This window comes from Natator depressus, chromosome 2 (assembly GCF_965152275.1).
Source record: "Natator depressus isolate rNatDep1 chromosome 2, rNatDep2.hap1, whole genome shotgun sequence".
Classification (NCBI taxonomy): domain Eukaryota; kingdom Metazoa; phylum Chordata; order Testudines; family Cheloniidae; genus Natator; species Natator depressus.
The window spans coordinates 173,305,739-173,323,869 of NC_134235.1; the positions used below are offsets into that span (position 1 = coordinate 173,305,739).

Sequence of the window (18,131 nt, forward strand, 5' to 3'; positions counted from 1 at the left end):
TTGTTTGCAGGGGCCTCAATCCTCCAGAGGAAACTGAAAATTGCAAATAAAGTGTTTTTCACAAGATAATTTCCCTGTTGTGACTTTCCCTCTGCCCCTCAACTGGGTTCAGGAATTTACTTTCTGAATTTTAAGTGGTGGTCTCTAAAATCTGATTTCTTGCCTCAGTTTTGGTAGCTGTCCAGAGACTTCAGGGGCTGTGGACGAAGTAAAACGCTTTTTAAAAAAGCGCATTGTATCAGCTGACAATGCTGCAGCTCATATTTTGTATGGCAAAAAGGTGATACAGACAGGGCGGATCTTATGGAGGAGGGAGTTCAAGCTGTAAGTACCTACCTCACTGGTGCTCCTGATGTAACACTTCAGTCTTTCCAAGAAGTTTGAGTCTTCCAGCTCCTTGTGCTTCCATTGACTAATATTGGACAGACTAGCACTTACAAAGTTGTTTTCCTCCCCTCCTATTGAGGATCAAATACCTATATCATTTGCTAGCCAATCACACAGTGGTATCTGAGATTAGCCAGCAAAGAGGGACTAAGTAAAGTTCAGACAGAGTTTGATGGGTCTTTTGCTTTAAGAATTCTCAAATGCAATAGGACAGTTATGGCTTTCCACTAAGATTGCTATGGTGGTACACATAATACAGCTGTACAGGTTGCATATTTGCTGCTTTGTTAAGACCTGTGCTTAAAAACAATGCGGGTTATTCTTAAATCACAACTTTCAACATAGTGGGGAGTCATTGTGGGACTGGTGTCCCAAAAAGAATCCCAGGACTTTTGGCTGACTCAAATATATTGGTAGCGAAGATTTGATTCCAAGGCTTGCTTCTACAGTTTAATTAGCTCAAGGGTATGAATACGGGGCTTTATTACAGCATAATGCCAACTTGTTATTTCTGAGATGTTAATTCTGCATATGACCCTGCTGTTAATGACTTCTGAATGAGGGGAAGAGCTTCTTACAAGAAACTGATCTAAAAATGGTCTTTGGAAGTGATGGATATTTGTATTTTAGTTATGCCCATTGGCAAGATTTGTATACTTAGTGGGCTCTGCCTCAACACACCATCCACAGGTGTTGTAGAATAGTGGCCAGGGATTGTCAAAAGCACTGAAGTTAGATACTTCCAAGCCTCGTCAGTTATCACATGCTGTAGTATATCCCTGTGCATGGAGCAGATGTTACCTAACAGATGGCATGAGGACTAGTAGTGTTAGCATGAAAGTACTGAAGCTTAACTCAGAAAGATTAGAATGCATTAATGATTAGTATTAAGCCAGAGTTATTAGAATACAGGATTGCTTCTTAAGTCAGTAGATGGAGGATTACATACTAGTCGCAATGGAGTACGAATAGGAACGAAATGGAAGGGACCATAGATGTGTAAAAGCCGATGGGCAATTGACTGTAACACCCTTTGCACTTCTGTAGTGTCTTCCAGCAGACACGGTCACAGTACTTCATGGAAATCTTCAGTTATACACCACTCTCGGAACAGGCACAGAGAGGTTAAGCAACTTGAAGGAAAGACTCTGGTAAAGCCAGGAAAAGGACCCAGATCCTCCTGTGCTTTAGGCATAAGCCTATACTCCCTTGATTTTAATGAAAAAATAATTCAACTTCAGGAAGCTTTATGAAATATTGGCACAATTCCAACATACATGGTTTCCTCAGATCTCTAGTGTAGAACATCCTGGTTTCTTGGTGTTATTTGTACAGCGTTACTTTAGAGCAAGTTGTTACGTTCTCTTGCTACTTGGCATTCCTTTGCTGACACGAGGAGGGGTAAACTGGTATTACACAGGTTTCAGAGTAACAGCCGTGTTAGTCTGTATTCGCAAAAAGAAAAGGAGTACTTGTGGCACCTTAGAGACTAACCAATTTATTTGAGCATAAGCTTTCGTGAGCTACAGCTCACTTCTATACTTTCCACAGTATGCATCCGATGAAGTGAGCTGTAGCTCACGAAAGCTTATGCTCAAATAAATTGGTTAGTCTCTAAGGTGCCACAAGTACTCCTTTTCTTTTTGGTATTACACAAAATGCAGCACCTATTATTCAGGTCTGTTCTCCAGCCTTTTCAAATGTACATTACTCAGACTGACTAGTGTAGCATTAAGATAGAATTCAGTTTGGTTTACATATGGTAGAAAAAACTTCTAGAATACTCAGTTATGAGCGGTGGAGTCAGCGGCCATATTATGAGCGGTGGAGTCAGCGGCCATATTAGAACAACTTGTTTTTTTTTACATCAATTAACATTGCACAAGTACTTAAAAAATGGAAGTTTATTTGTCTTTCAATGGCTCAAATAGCAAATAAAAAGAATTGGGTAAGGCATCAGCCTAAGACAAGTGACATTTCCCGTGTCCATTAGCTTCATTACACCTCAGTTCCCAGTACACATTTCTCAAAGCAAAGTCAGTGTTAGTGGTTAGACTCCCTGGTTAAATAGACTGAAAATGAGTACACAGTAAAGATGAAGACTGGCCTACTTGACTAGAGTTACATGAGTAACTTTAATTCTGCACATGGTAGTCTACTAAATGTACATACAAAATTCCTTATGGATAAATACTTAACATGACAAATGTAATTTTTAAAGAGCTGAGTCCCTACAGCATCTATTTGTTAGCGTGTAAAGTACACATTTGTTACTTAGTTTGCTTGAATGCATTTTTGACTGTCAGTTATAGGTTTACACATGTAAAAGAGTAATAGTTTGTGGAATCAATCTACCCCTTCCTGCTCAGATCCTGGCTTATTTTTAGCCAGAAGATACTGAACACTAACCATGGGCTAGTATTCTTTTGTTTGCTGACACAGGTGAGGCAACACATTTTATTTGGAGAATCTGGACGCAGCTAGTAAGTGTTTGTCCTACAAAGCATATTTGATAACACTAACTAGAAAAGGCTGCTACAATGCTCCCCATTCTGAACACAAACTAGACTATACAGTACAAAACTTCCCAGTAGCTTCCAAACCACCACATCATGTTCCCATAGCTTAGTATCATGAGGACAAAAGAAGAAGTTACTGAGGACACACCAGAATTTCCCAAACACCCTAATGCAAAACACATTAGCTCTACTGAATGAGCTCCACTCTGCCCAACTCAGGGAGTTAAAAATCCAGACACCTACAGACATTAACTACTTGCAAAACGGTAGTTCCAAAGTGCCAGCATGTTAAGTGGTAAGTGCCCATTTCAGGCTTAACTGCCATACAACCTTGTAACCTCAACCGTACATGTAGATTCCAACCCCTTAATTTTAAACTACCATATTGTTTACTAAATCACAGGTGACAATATGCTCTGGGCTATTCAAAATATCCAGAGTATGGCACACATTAAGATCAGACACTGCTAGCAGACAGCTAGTTAGGAAGACCGTTCACACAACTGCACTCCAAACTAAAGGATATTCTCCCACACTGATGCCCGGGGATGCATCTGTCTCAATGCATCAAGATGAAAATATAGCCTTAACTACGCAATCTGCTATTTCTAGGTTTTGAAATTAAGGCATATTCAAATGTTTCCATTTAAAAATGTACACCACTTTAAATTAATCCGATAATGCAGATCCACAAGGGAATGACTCAATATAACTGTATGCAGATACACTGCCTGAATCATTGTCTCTTCTGTAATTTGCATAACTCATCATGGCAAAACAGCTGTATACCAGTTTGGTATCATGTTCACAATTGTAATTTGCAAGGCAGTAGAAGACAAGACAAAGTTGAAGATTTAGTGATACAAAATTTATGCTTTACAAGAAACCACAGAAAGTAATACTTCCTTCTGTTTACTGTTAAAGACTGCCTATGAAATACTACATTCAGAAGAACAATGATGGTAGGCAATTATGAAATGGGTTGAACTTTGCTTCTCTTGAAGCCACATTACATTTTTTTCAGTGAATTTAACTCAGTGCTGTTCCAATTCATGCTTTTAGTGATATATTATGATTTCCAAAATGTTAAATTTCAGTCATTGAAGCCTTTGATGGCATGCTTATAAATTATGATTATTAGCATGGTCAAGGAAGGAAAGGAGTTGGGCCTTTGATTATAAAATACAACATCTTTCTCTGATTCTCTTAGCTAGGCTTTTCCTTTTCTTCTTTCCATTCTTCTCTTTGCTGTCTTCCATCTTTCTGGCTCTAATTTCTCTCATTAAATCAAAAAATACCTAAAAAGAAAATAAAAGTTAGTTTACATGTCAATGCACTTATAACATGAACACGTGCTAATTTAGGTAACTTCACATAAATATGATTACTTGAGATCATGTGTCTGGATCAAAGTCAGCTAAACACAGTATGTCTAGGTAAAAGGGACAAATCAGCCCTAAGCAAATCCTGCAAGAGAATTATCTTACTCTTTCTAGCCAAAAAAGCTGCATATCCTTTGAAGACAAGAGGGAGTGAGGCTAGCTGCCCCCACTGAGCTGCATGTGCTCCTGGGATGCTTATATGAGCTCCATAAGAGCTGAACTTCCAGCCTGAAGCATAACTCTGCCGTCCCATGCCCCCATGCATGAGATTTCAAGTTTATTTCCATTTCCTACTAATCAGACGGAAGAAAAAAATCCTTTGCAGTTCACATTACAATACCAGAGATGTGAAAGACAAGCAGAATATCTAATTTTCAAAGTATCGTATTAGAGACTTAAACAAAACATTTAGTATTGGTTTTCCAGGGCCCATCCACATTTTAGTCAAAAATGCAATTAGAGTTCTGTTGAGGATTGGATATATCTATATTATGAAGGGCCCAGTATGGTTCCTTGAGATTAGAGTTAGAAGAAACCACCAGTCTAGAAACAACTTCATTATCCAATGCAAACTGATAAGTTATCAAGCCTCAAGTAAACGGTCTTTAAAATAATTAAGCCTTAAGTTACAGCCCAAAAGCAAGTCTTTTGGAAGGCGAATGGAATAGCATGCTGGAGAAATTTGAGATCTCTACAAGTTTGGCGAAGAATGCAATTCTTCAAGAGCCCACTGTCAATTCAGGCTTTTGTAAGACTGCTTCAAGACGACTGAAATGAACGATGCGAAGCACAAAGGGGCACTGAATTGGTCAGCTTCCAGGTGCTACAAGAACATTATTCTCACCTTTGCAAGTTGACTTCAATAGGCATATGAGAGCAACGGACTGCCCTATTCTATGCAGTTTTCCTTTTGGCAACAAGTTCTCTATTTTCAACTGAGATCCGCCTTTTCTGGCAGTCCACAGAGCATTGTGAAGCCATATTGTAGGAGAGTAGGGTGATCTCTTCTGAAGTGGTGCACAGAGTGAGCTAGAAAACCAGAGTTCTGTATATCCCACTACAGTACTCTTGTTCTATAGTTATGTTCTACATAGAATTACATTTAAGAAATTAGGTTTCAGAGTTGCAGCTGTGTTAGTCTGTATCCGCAAAAAGAAAAGGACTTGTGGCACCTTAGAAACTAACAAATTTGAGCATAGGCTTTCGTGAGCTACAGCTCACTTCATCAGTTGCATCCGATGAAGTGAGCTGTAGCTCACGAAAGCTTATGCTCAAATAAATTGGTTAGTCTCTAAGGTGCCACAAGTACTCCTTTTATTTAAGAAATTAGTATGTGATCCAGGTGATGATTAAAAACGTAATGAGCAGGACTGTTACCCGTGTTATCCTTAAGGTGTTTGAGGAAAGAATATCAAGGTTCCGTTGACAAAAATGAGCACAACTATATACTATATGAAATTTTCATTAAGAAATAGATAAAATGGCCTTTACTTCTAACTTTGGCTTGAGTTACTCATGTATCTAAAAAGATAAAGGAGTACTTGTGGCACCTTAGAGACTAACCAATTTATTTGAGCATAAGCTTTCATGAGCTACAGCTCACTTCATTGGATGCATAAAACATGTATCTAAATCTGTGCTATGAGAGTTTGACATAATCCTCAACTTGCTTAAGTAAATGATACAGTATTTAGCTGCCTAGGATACTTAACCTACTTCTGAAAATGCATTTAAGAGTGAAGAGCCTTCCTGGCACATTGTATAGCTTTGCCAGTGCATCTAAATTCTGGACTACAGCACTCAGCTTTGGATGATGAGAGAACCTTGTGTCAGATACCAAGCTATTCCTCTGATTTGTCCGCTGCAAGGGATTTTGTAATTTAAGATACCATTTTGTGGGCTGGTTTCCATTTCACCACGAAGTCTGAAAATCTTCACAAACTTGTAAGGGCCATGGTTTAAGTGCTTATAGAGCTGGAGATAGAGCTGCCCTTTATGGCAAATCATGTGTTGATCTCGAGAGAGCTGGAGTGTTAAAGTAAAATTAGTTTTGTGTCATTAAAGGATGCACAGGGAGATTGTGTCTGAATTGGCAATTTTGTAAGGCAGTTGGTATCTATCATAGCAATTCCATGCACTAAGAACTAGTACATGCCAATTTCTGTTCTACTGAAGTGTGACCTGATTGTGTTTTGCTGCATGTAAGTGAACTGCACTTAGCCACTGACCCAAAGACACTAAATTACCATTTGAAAAACTGTTGCAGAACCAGTTGCTCTAGTTAAGAGTTAAAGGGAAAAAACAAACTTGATGGTAGACAAAACCATTATTCCAAAACAGTCCACTTTCCATGTTAGGCCATCAATTTGCAACTGGTGACCTGACTGACATCTTAGATATGATGATTTCCACTGGGGATTTTTCAACAGCGTGATCAGATTTGTATGTAGGTCACCAGAGAGGAGAAGTTAGCACATTAATCTAAGCTACTCAATTCCTTTCTCTCAAATGCATTTGCTTTCCACAAGGCAAAATACTGTTAGCAACCCAATACTGTGAATTTCAAAAGAGTTACTGAAATTTAGAGTGCAAGACATTAATTCTTAACATGAAATTTAACCAGTTTTACTTTTGGAGACCAGATTCAAGCATTGTCCCCCATCTCATTGCTTTTGTCTCACAATAAATGGTGACTACACGGGTCTTTTCTTGCCCATTTCTGAACCAGGCTGCTTCTCTGTATCCCTTGACCCTCATGCTGCAGTTCTCAGTACAATCTAAGCGGTGAGCCATTCATTCTCTCTCGTCCATGCCCAGATAGAGTCTGGGACTGAGGGAGATCAAAATCCTTCCCCTATAAAGCCATTCAGAACGTCAATGAACAGTCCAGCCAGCGTTCTTCCCTTCCTAGAGGCTACCAGTCTTCTGGTCACATTCAAAGTTTAGGAAAGTACTGAAAAACAAAAATGTCTAGGCCAAGATTGACTCATTACCAATCCCTTGAGACAGCCTGACTTGCCTCCTCAACTACCCCTTCAAAATCTAGCCACGATTGTTAAACCATTTAGTGAACTGGTGGTCTGTTCAGTTCCAAACTGTTGAGAAAGTAAGGATCCAGAGTGCATGGAAACTCGGCTATCCACACTTGAGGATGCCCCTTTAGAACATGGTTGAAGCACACTGAAGGGGCAATGCTGGCAAGCTTAATAGTTCCATCATCATTCTTGTACCTGTTCAGTGGTTAAAGGAGATACAGATCTCTACAGCAGTTGGTCCAGGATTATTCACAAGCATACAATTTAGCTTTTCATGACACATGAAAGTAGATATGGAAAGCAGTATCCATGAAAGATGATTCAGGGCTTTTACAGAACCTTGATTTTTAATATTTTGCACTTAAAGGTCATTACCTTGTCAACATTAGCTCGCGTTTTAGCAGAAGTTTCCACATAGTTAACGTTCCACTGATCAGCTCTGTTCTTGGCTTCCTCTACAGAAACTTGCCTTTTATCTTCCAAATCTGATTTATTACCAACCAGCAGAAAGGGAACATTCTCATCTTCTTTTACTCTTAAAATCTGCTCCCTGAAGGAGGAGGAAAGGAAGAACATTAAAATCTACAGAGGTATTCTTCCCAGAAAAGTCCACAAAAAAGGGGAGCATTTTTATTTTTAACTTGCTACAGTGAATGCTCATTTACTCCTTTTAGAAAGTTTAGAGGGTGTGCAGTGTGCAACTACATCATTGTTCACTCAAACTATGACCCACTATAATCTTTTCAGCAGTACTAACCACCTAGCCAGTTACTCCCCATTTGAGTAGTCAGGCATTTGATTTTTCCTTCCCATGTGTAGTACTTCCCACTTGTCCTTACTGAATTTCATCTTGTTAATTACAGACCAAATCTTCAATTTGTCAAGGTGGTTTTGAATTCTGATCCTGTTCTCCGAAGTGTTTGCAATCCCTCCCAGCTTGGTTTCATCCACAAGTGTTCTCCACTCCACTGTCCAAATTAATGAAAGTATTTAATAGTATCTGACCCAGGACAACCCCCCCCCCAAGGACCTCACTAGATCTGCCTTCCCAGTTTGGCAGAGAGCCCCTGATAACTCTGAACAAAGATCCTTCAATCAGTTCTGCACCCCCCCTCCTTATAGTAGTTTCATCATGTACTTGATCTGTTTAAAGAGTTAACCTACAAGAAACTCCATGCCAACATCCTGCTCAAATCCTCTCTGAAAGCAGACAGCTCTAAACAATAAGTTTCCAGAAGACATACAAACGTGAGTTTTAAAAAAAGTGAAATTCAACTATGCCTCAAAGCAAAGACATATTATGCATGTTAGATAAATTGATGGATATTCCCTTTAATAACTAAGGCATACCAGTTGCTACAATAGATTCCACTCAATTGAGTGAAGAAAAAAAGCAGAACCTGCTAGCAACCACTAAAAAGCCCACATGTATAGCCCAAGTGTATACAGCTTCTACAAAAAGGAATTGAACTAGTAAGCTAACATTATGGGGAAACTGCCCTGTTAGAGCTCTGTGCCCTAACCAACCACACAGTTTTACAGAAAAGGCAATCAAGTTTCCAAACTTCCTGTCACAATGTCCTTCCTTCGTGTTCTGCTCAACAGCATTCCCTCAGATTGATCAGCAATGCCTAGGAGCTCAGATATAGACTGCTCCCAAACACAGCATGGTAGTATTCTTTTAGCATAAATATTAAAATGTGAAACCTGCTCTAGAGATTTCTTCCAATAGACAAAGAATAGTCTTACAGATGAGCTGAAAAGGATTAAGTTCTCTACCCTGCAACCTCTCCCCTCCATGCCCAAACTAAATATCAGAAATACCAGGGGCTGTTTTTTCCCCCCGTTTCTGTTGTGTGTTTCAGCATGTATATATTGCCAATTCACTTTAGCTGGAAGTGTACTGTTTGAATCTTTAATAAACATTCTTTGTCTGAAGTTAGTGTAACATTTATTTAACATGACTAAGACTGTTTTGATGACAGTTTCTTCCTCTTATAGCTCAACATATATTTCATTTCACTAGTTCTAGTCAATTTTGCAAAGCAGACAAGATCTGAAATTCTAATTTAATAAGGAGTTGAAAACCATTCATGCCTCCTTTATACATCAAAAGTAGCAAGAAAGGACAAACCCATATCCCCTCCTCTCTTCCAGGCCACCTTTAAAGTTTTCCTTAGGCTGATTTCCAGTACTAATTTTGTTTTGACCCATGAAGATATGTTTAGTAGGCACCAACTGTGTAACTGTTACCTTGTTCCTCATCTCTCGTCTTATACTTAGACTGGAAGCTGAGCCAGATACCATTTTTAATCTGTATAGTGCCTAGCACACTGCAGCCTTAGGCCAGGGGTGGGCACAACCTTCCCTACCCAGCCCTCCATACAAACAGTCTGGCCCCTGCCCCCTATCTGCCCCCCCAAACCCTCCCCATCGGACCACCTCTGCTCCCTGACTGCCCACCAGGAACCTCTGCCCCTTATCCAACCCCCATGATCCCCACCCCCTTACCACGCCACTCTGAGCAGCAGGAGCTCTGAGCCAGCCACACCGCCCAGCCGGAGCCAGCCATACCACTGCGCTGCCCGGCAGGAGGGGCGGACCAGAACACTAGTGGCAAGGCAAGCGGAGGCTGCGGGGGATGAGGGGACAACAGGGGAGAGGCTGGGGGCTAGCCTCCCTGACTGGGAGCTCGGGGCCGGGCAGGACAGTCCTGCAGCCCGGATGTGGCCCACAGGCCGTAGTTTGCCCACCTCTGCCCTAGGCACTACCACAACACACACAGGCAACCTAGTTCTGCTGCTCCCTCGGGCGCTTCAGACACTTTTCACAACATTAAATGATTTAAAGAGGTTTTTGACCTTTGACTTGCCAGTTAAACTGAGCACCTATAAGTTACTAGTGCCTGTTTAATACTAACGTTATCATTTCACTATACTACTAATGATGTAACCCATCACCCATACTTAGTATTTTTCCTATTGTGCAGCATGCCTGAGAGCATTCTTAAATTGATACTGTGTGTTTCATATGGTAGATAAGTCATTTTTATTGATTTTGCTTCTACAACACTTCTAAAATAAGTTACTTTCAACAAAATGAGTTGCCTTATCCAGTTCTGTAGCTGGGTTCTGGAAAATTTAGTGTCAGATTAATTAAAAGAAGGGACTCTTATTCTAAATACAGATGCAACAGGTTCTTGTTTCATTAGACCAAGCTGAAGTAGTTCCAGAGCAGAGGTTCTCCAACTGTGGTCTGTGGACCACCAGTGTTCCACAAGCTCCATTCAGGTGGTCCGTGGATCTTTCCCTCTAAGGTGCGTGTGTCCGTGGCCGCACACGAGAGAATGAGGGGCAACCCACCTAATTAGTGGAGCCATGCAGGCATGGCTCCACTAATTAGATGCCTGGATCCTGGAGAAGATGCACATGTAAGGTGGGGTGGTGGCCTTAGGTGGAATAGGAGGCAGGTGGGAGGGGTCAGTGGGGTGAGAATTTGGGACATGCAGGGCTGTGGTGGCCAGAGAAAAAGGCAACTTTTCCCAACCCCAGCTCGGGGGCTGCCGTGCTGGGGGACAGAGGGCACATCCATTGCATTAGAAAGGTAAGACAACTGGTATTAAAATAGGAATTATGGGCTTATTTGTAGAATGGAAAAAAGTTTGTATAGCGCTTTTATCCAAAGTGCTTTATAAGAGTTAATGGTACAAACATTTGGAAAGATCATGAAGTGGTCCACCGAGACCCTCAGCAATTTTCAAGTGGTTCACGGGAAAAAGGTTTGAGAACCACTGTTTTAGAGCAAGTAGTAGAGAACTTGTTTCTGCAGCTACTGCTGAAGCCTAATGCTATCTGCATATATTACAAGACTCAGTTTTTCTGTCTGCATGGGGTTTTTTGGGGGGGGGAGTGAATCCCTTCTGACAGAGTAACTTACTATTTGTAATATGTTGCTGCAACTGCCTTGAAGTTGTAATGTAATCTGCCATATTCTGAACTGAAGAAAGTTACTTGCTCTTTAAAATTGCTTCAGCTTAGACATTCCTCATGCAGCTTAGTCACATCCTTTCAGACTGAATGGATGGGGATATATGCACAACTGAAGAGGAAGGTATTTTCTTGACTTTAGGGCACAATTTTAATATTTAGCATTTTAATTACTGTTTTAGCAATGGTATCACACCATCCACTTGCAATGCTCTTTAGTTTCATCCTCAACCCACAGACTCCTATTCAGATCATTCTCCCTCACTTGAAGAGGATGCTTCAAGAGATTGACTGCTTGTGCCTTGCATTTCTTCTGCCGTTACCAGTTTGGAACCTTGTGGGCTGTCTCCCCAAGAGACTTACTTTGGTTTTCTCTTGGAAGAGTGTTAAAATTCCAGGGGAAACTAAATAGCTATAAAGAGCTGTTTACTCCTTTTCACGGCCTGGCCTTGCTAGATTGCACTGGGGAAGTTTGTTTTGTTTATTTTGAGGAAGCTGGTTAAATGGAATGCTTACTTAGCGGTTTTTGATGGCACTTTATTTCCAAGAACAGAAGGTAAATATTTAGCTCAACTGTTGATCCCTTGCAGCTCCAAACGTTGGGGCCCACAGGAACAAACAAGATCGCATCGACAACGATACTTCAGTACCTTCTACTTATTTATAACTACTTAATAGTAAAAGCATTTGAGTAATCTCATTATCCTTAGAACATTCTCTATTGATGTCCATGGTTGGATGAACATCAATAACCACCCTCACGAAGTCATTGTGAAGTGCTGTGTAATGTTGCCAACACAGTAACTACTGTTAGAGCCAATAGTACCAACTCAGTATGGAAAACTTGTTAGCCAGAGCCCACGAATTTGGAGAATAAATCCTGCCACATGCTGCTCTCCAGGATACTTATTTTTCACACAGAAACTGAGTATGTGACCTTTTGCACAACGTATATTCTAGCACATAGCAGCCAGATGTGCAATCACTGGTCTCTGTTCACTCCTATTGGTACTTGACAGGTTAAACAGGGAAGAGAACCAAAAAAGAACATGGTAGAGAACTACAATGGGTAGAACAAGCAGAGAGTAAACTAACAGCCCTGGGACAAATGCAGTTTGGGATCCAAACTGCACAGTAGCTGTGCAACCTACAAGACAGTCTGGCGCTTACTATTTATTGGTAAGTGTGGTCAGGCCCATCAGTTTGGATAGTAGTGCATCTGTTTATGAGTCAGTTCAAGTGCCCAAAAGCCAATGAATTACATAGGCAGGCAGTCTTTTGAACCTTGCCACGTACCTGCTCTGACAGTAGTACTAAAGCTTTGTTTCATAGCATCTTAAAGACATTGGGCCAAAAATACCTGATCAGCAGAGGAAAAAACACACATGGCTGCTGTAAGTCTTGATGTCAGACAATACACAAGGGTGCAGTCTATACAAACTTTCATAGATATGAAACAGCAAAAAAAGGACTACAATAAAAGTTATTGTAAAAGAGGAATCTGACAGGTGATCAAGACCTTATTTTATGAGCTCACTAAAATATACATAAATGTGTAATTTCCCCATCAGTTTACCTGAAGTCTGCTGTAGCTGCAAAAGATTCCAGCTCTGTGATAGAGAAGACACACAGAAATCCCTCTCCACTTCGGAAGTAGTTGTCTCTAATTGCAGCATAGTCCTCCTGGCCTGCTGTATCTAATATGTCTATTTGGACTTCTTCCCCATCCAGAACTACCTTTTTTCTGTAGCTGTCTGCTTTGGTAGGTTCATAGTCTTCCACAAACTAAAAACAAAGGAACAGTATAGGATAAAGCCATATTAATATTCCCAAATAAGTGTCTAAAATAAACAAACATCTCCATCTGGATTTTTAATGTAAATACTAGATGAAGTAAGTTTTTCTGGGTCAGTAACAACTACATAACTCATTTATTCAGGCCATAAGAGTACCTACATTATGGTCAAATGAAGACTTGACAAAAATTAAGTCAAGCCCATCTCATGCCAGCAAAATAAGATGCTCTGTGAGGTGTATGGGCACCAGAGGTTTTCACTTCCTGCTATTACCCAAAAATAAAAATTCACACAATTTAGGGCATCTTGTCTCAGTTTCTGTAGTATTCTAGAGCATCAGCATTATACTTTTGTTGTCTGAATGTCAGAATGTCAAGCTGATTTTGAATGGAATTGGAATATTGTTTATTTCTTGCAAGTACTCTGAAGTCACTTAAGGCTATGTCTACACTGTACACGCCTTATGGTGGCATTTAGAATATATACATTGCAATTCCCTTTAGCATGTATATAAAAAGCAATACAGACCATGAGGCACTCCTTAGGCAAACACATGCCTGAATCTTTGGGGTATTTACCCTACATGGCTTTCTATATGCTCAAGCAGTGCCTCCCCATCTATAGAGCTATTTTTAGCAGTATAGTTCCCCCTGCCACCCAAGCCTTTCCGCCAACAGGTGTAGCTACACACCACACTGTGGATGCGGCTGGCTTTTCACTGCCGAGCATAGCTATGCATACCCTACACAGTGCCACCAGTGGTGCGCACTATAGAAGTGCCCTAAGACTACTTAGCAAATCCATGGTAGTATTTTGCCTTGACAAGTGGTAAGGGAGAACAGGAATCCCATTTCTAATCTTTCAAAGAAGAGGTTGAGGAGCATCCCTTAATAGGGTGCAGATCCCTTCTGAACCAAATCTCCTTGATGAAGGTTGTCTAGAGCCCTGAGCAGATACAAAATCTGCATATATCCGCAGATTTGCAGGGTTCTAAGGAGGTCATTAGAACATACAATAGTTGTTTATATAAAGAGTTTGGGAAGGATTACTGAAGACAGGGAAAAAAAGCACACTAACTTAGTTTTTGTGCTGTTGCAGAAGCTAGAGTTACTCATTCAAAGTATGCCCTCAAGTACGATCAAGAACTTGTATGTGCAGAAATTGTTAAAGCTGTAATAGTCAAAAGGAACTTAAAGCCTCAGTTTTGGTAATGGGAGAACCAAAGCTTTTTGAAGTTTAAACACTTGAATACAGCTCGAACAACATTAGTGACTGCAAGGCTCAAATAAGGTAGGGAATACTACTCTATGAGCTCTAACAGGGCGAATTGACAAGTGATCTGAAAAACTACTGACTTACGCTTTGACTAGATTTATAATCTCAAAAAGGGAAGCGAGTTCAAGAAATCCTAAACATTTTTATATTCAACTTAATGGGTAATTCATATAATAAAGCTTTCAATTCGTCAAGCTAGTTTATTTGGACTCTTCAAAAACTAGTTTTAAATGACCATATCAATAAGCTTAATGCTATTCAACAGCCATTTCATCACTTATTTCTGAAAATGAAGTAGGATGCAAGACATTTTTATTGTAAAGTTAGATTCTTACCTCATCATACATGAACTGCAGTGTTAAAGCAGATTTTCCTACACCACCACTTCCCACCATGATTACTTTGTGTAAAGCCAAAGAATTCTGACCTTTGGGCTTATTTGCAGCCATTTTTGGATTGCAGCTATGTGACAGATGTAAACAGAATCTAGAAGGGGAAATAAAGTACTTCCATTAGTTAATGCTTGTGTACTGTTTAAACAGATTAGTTTCAGGGACATATGTATTCAAGGAACTTGTTTCAGTTATCCTTAGTTTTCTTTGAGTGATTGTAAGGTATGTGCTGCATGTCTATATGGTTCCTACTATTTTCACAACAATGATGGAGATTATCTGTTTAAAAAAACACCACCAACAAACAAGGAAAGCCCTCTCCCATGGAACAGCAGTGCAAACTAGCCAAAAGTTGAGATCAAAATCTATCACCTGCTTGTGGAGTACAGCATGTTTTCTTGAATGCGGTAAGAGTCATTTGTGTGGTCAAACTAGCAATACTTTTAAGCAAGTTTTCTCTGACGAAAACTCACTCATTATCACACAAGAAAACAAGCTGTACTATACCAGCAAAGGAAGGAAATGAGAACTCCTAGTAAATTAAGAGTGCAGTTAGCATAGTCTTTGAATGTAAAGTGAAAAACCCAGATCTGAATACAACTTAACCCCTTACCATCAAATGGCATAGTTGTGGCAAAAAGTGGAAGAGCTTAAAGTATATTTTAGTTTAGAACCAAATCAATTTGCAGCCTTATGATGCAAAATGCTATTACTGTGCATTCAAGTACTACATTAGGGCCCAACTGTTTACAGCAAGTAAACTCACGTATTATAGGAAGTCAGCAAAGGGTCATTCAAACTCCAGTAGATCTTTGTGCTCCTTTAGTTCGGTCCCTTCCTGATGGTTTAGGTGAGTGAGTACCATCCTGGCCCCTTGTTCAAGGGGGACTGGACAGTTCCCTTTAGAGTCAGCCAGTGCACTCCTAAAACAAGAGGGGGTCTACTATATAGAAGTGAGGTGTTCCCATCCTTCTAAAATATTAATGTTTTGATTCCTTCACTCTCCTTTGCTCCTTGGATTAAAATACCAAGTTGCAAACTCATCTTCAGATGGTGCAGGCTTGGGGGGAAGGCAGCGGCGCCACTAGGACCCAGAGTGTAGAAAATTGTGTCTGCTGCTGGTGCACATGTATTCTCTGCTCTAGATGCAGAGATGATGGAGTGCTGTGCTAGAAGGAGGACACAAGAGACATAACAGGCAGGCGAAAAGGTGAGAGGGAACAAAGCAGCAGGAGCTGTAGGAAGAGAGGAGGAGGAGCCTCTATGTACCTCGCTAGCATCTCCAGGAGCCTGAACTGATTAACAGCTTCTCAGGGAGCTTCCTATTTCCTACCTCTTCCCTGCGCCCACTTGAGGAGAACAGGCAGTCAACTGAAGTAGTTGGAGCCAGTTAGGCCCTTAAGACACTGATATCTTCCCTCACTCAGGCCCTGCTACCAGCCTGCTTATTTGTCCTTCAATTGAGTGTTGAGAGCCACTATAGCTAGCATAGAACAGCTGTCATGAGTGAAAGAAAACACACCCCTCTGGGGCAGCATTCAGAAAAAGAAAGCAAAGGAAGCTTTCTATCTAGCTTTCTACACTGGTGAGGCCTCATCTGGAGTACTGTGTCCAGTTTTGGGCCCCACACTACAAGAAGGATGTGGATAAATTGGAGAGAGTCCAGCGAAGGGCAACAAAAATGATTAGGGGTCTAGAGCACATGACTTATGAGGAGAGGCTGAGGGAGCTGGGATTGTTTAGTCTGCAGAAGAGAAGAATGAGGGGGGATTTGATAGCTGCTTTCAACTACCTGAAAGGGGGTTCCAAAGAGGATGGCTCTAGACTGTTCTCAATGGTAGCAGATGACAGAACGAGGAGTAATGGTCTCAAGTTGCAATGGGGGAGGTTTAGATTGGATATTAGGAAAAACTTTTTCACTAAGAGGGTGGTGAAACACTGGAATGCGTTACCTAGGGAGGTGGTAGAATCTCCTTCCTTAGAGGTTTTTAAGGTCAGGCTTGACAAAGCCCTGGCTGGGATGATTTAACTGGGAATTGGTCCTGCTTCGAGCAGGGGGTTGGACTAGATGACCTTCTGGGGTCTCTTCCAACCCTGATATTCTATGATTCTATGATTGAAGCAGGAAGGAGCTCTCCTGAGATATATAGACATGTTCAGGGTGAGCCTTCTGGCCCCAGTGAGGATGTGATTGGTGAGGAGATGCCTGATCTTCCAGTAAGTCAGAGTGCAGGTGACCTGGCAGCTACTGCAGCATCCATATCTCCATCTCAAATGGATGTAACCATGCACATTCCTGAAGAAAAGTGTAGATCAGAGAAGAGTGTAGATCAGAGCAAGGAACAGCTGCTGGTGAGTTTAGTTCCTTAAGTTTAGATGATACAGGACTATAGACCCACTTGAGCAGTAGCCTGGGGGACTTCCTTGTACTGCATGGGCCACAGCAAGTGAAAAAAAACTTCTATTTTCATTGTCTTTGGGGAACATGACGTTTGCATCCAACACATTACTGGCATGAAATCCCCAATGGTGACAAAGTAGAGAGGCCATGGCTTATGTACTCAAAGACCCAGAATGCTGCCCACTGCTTTTGTTGCAAACTCTTCCAGTCAAATGTTCCAGCCACATGGGTTCTACAGGAACAAAGGCCTGGACAAAATCTGACTAGAAATCTGGCATGCCATGAGAAGGCAGCAAATCACCAGAAAGCATTCCATAGGTGTAAAGAGCTTGAGATGAGACTAAGGTTAAAGGCCACCATAGATGATCAGCATCAAGAGAAAATTGCATCAGAGTCTCTTTACTGGCAAAATGTTCTGAAAAGGCTCATTGCCACCCAAAACCAGATCAGCTGAATGTCCCAAACAATGGAACTTCCTTAAAATTGTGGAGCTGATGGTTAAGTTTGATGCTGTGCTCCAGGAGCATCTAAGAAGAGTCACCAACCAAAAAATGTACACACACCACTACCTTGGAAAAAATTCCAAATGAGATCACACAGTTACTGGCAACAAAAGTCAAACAGAAGATTGTGGCAGATCTGAAGTCAGCAAGATATTACTCTTATTCTTGACTGCACACCTGACATCAGCTATACGGAACAAATGACTATGTTGCGTTTTGTAACAGAACCTAGTGAAAATGTCCCTGCAATGGTGACTATCAGAGTATTTTCTAGAATTTATTGACACTGATACTACAGGAGCTGATATGACAAATGTGCTTCTTAAAAAGCTGGAAGATATGAAAATGATAGCTGACATGAGAGGTCAGGGCTACGATAATGGTGCCAACATGAGAGGAAAGAACAGAGTAGTGCAGACACAGATCAGAGGGTTAGACCCTCAAGTTTTTTGTCC

General features: G+C 40.9%; 1 protein-coding gene across 1 annotated transcript in view; it reads right to left on the bottom strand.

The window, feature by feature from the left end:
- Positions 1 to 2,300: 2,300 nt before the first annotated feature.
- RALA (RAS like proto-oncogene A) overlaps positions 2,301 to 18,131 on the bottom strand; it is a 51,948-nt gene continuing 36,117 nt past the window's right edge. Inside the window, exons 2-5 of the mRNA XM_074945313.1 lie at positions 14,716 to 14,866; positions 12,886 to 13,094; positions 7,699 to 7,873; positions 2,301 to 4,204 (exon numbers count right to left, since the gene is read on the bottom strand). Coding sequence (XP_074801414.1) covers positions 4,082 to 4,204; positions 7,699 to 7,873; positions 12,886 to 13,094; positions 14,716 to 14,829 — 621 coding nt within the window. The 5' untranslated portion in view covers positions 14,830 to 14,866 and the 3' untranslated portion in view covers positions 2,301 to 4,081. The remainder of the gene's footprint in view (positions 4,205 to 7,698; positions 7,874 to 12,885; positions 13,095 to 14,715; positions 14,867 to 18,131) is intronic.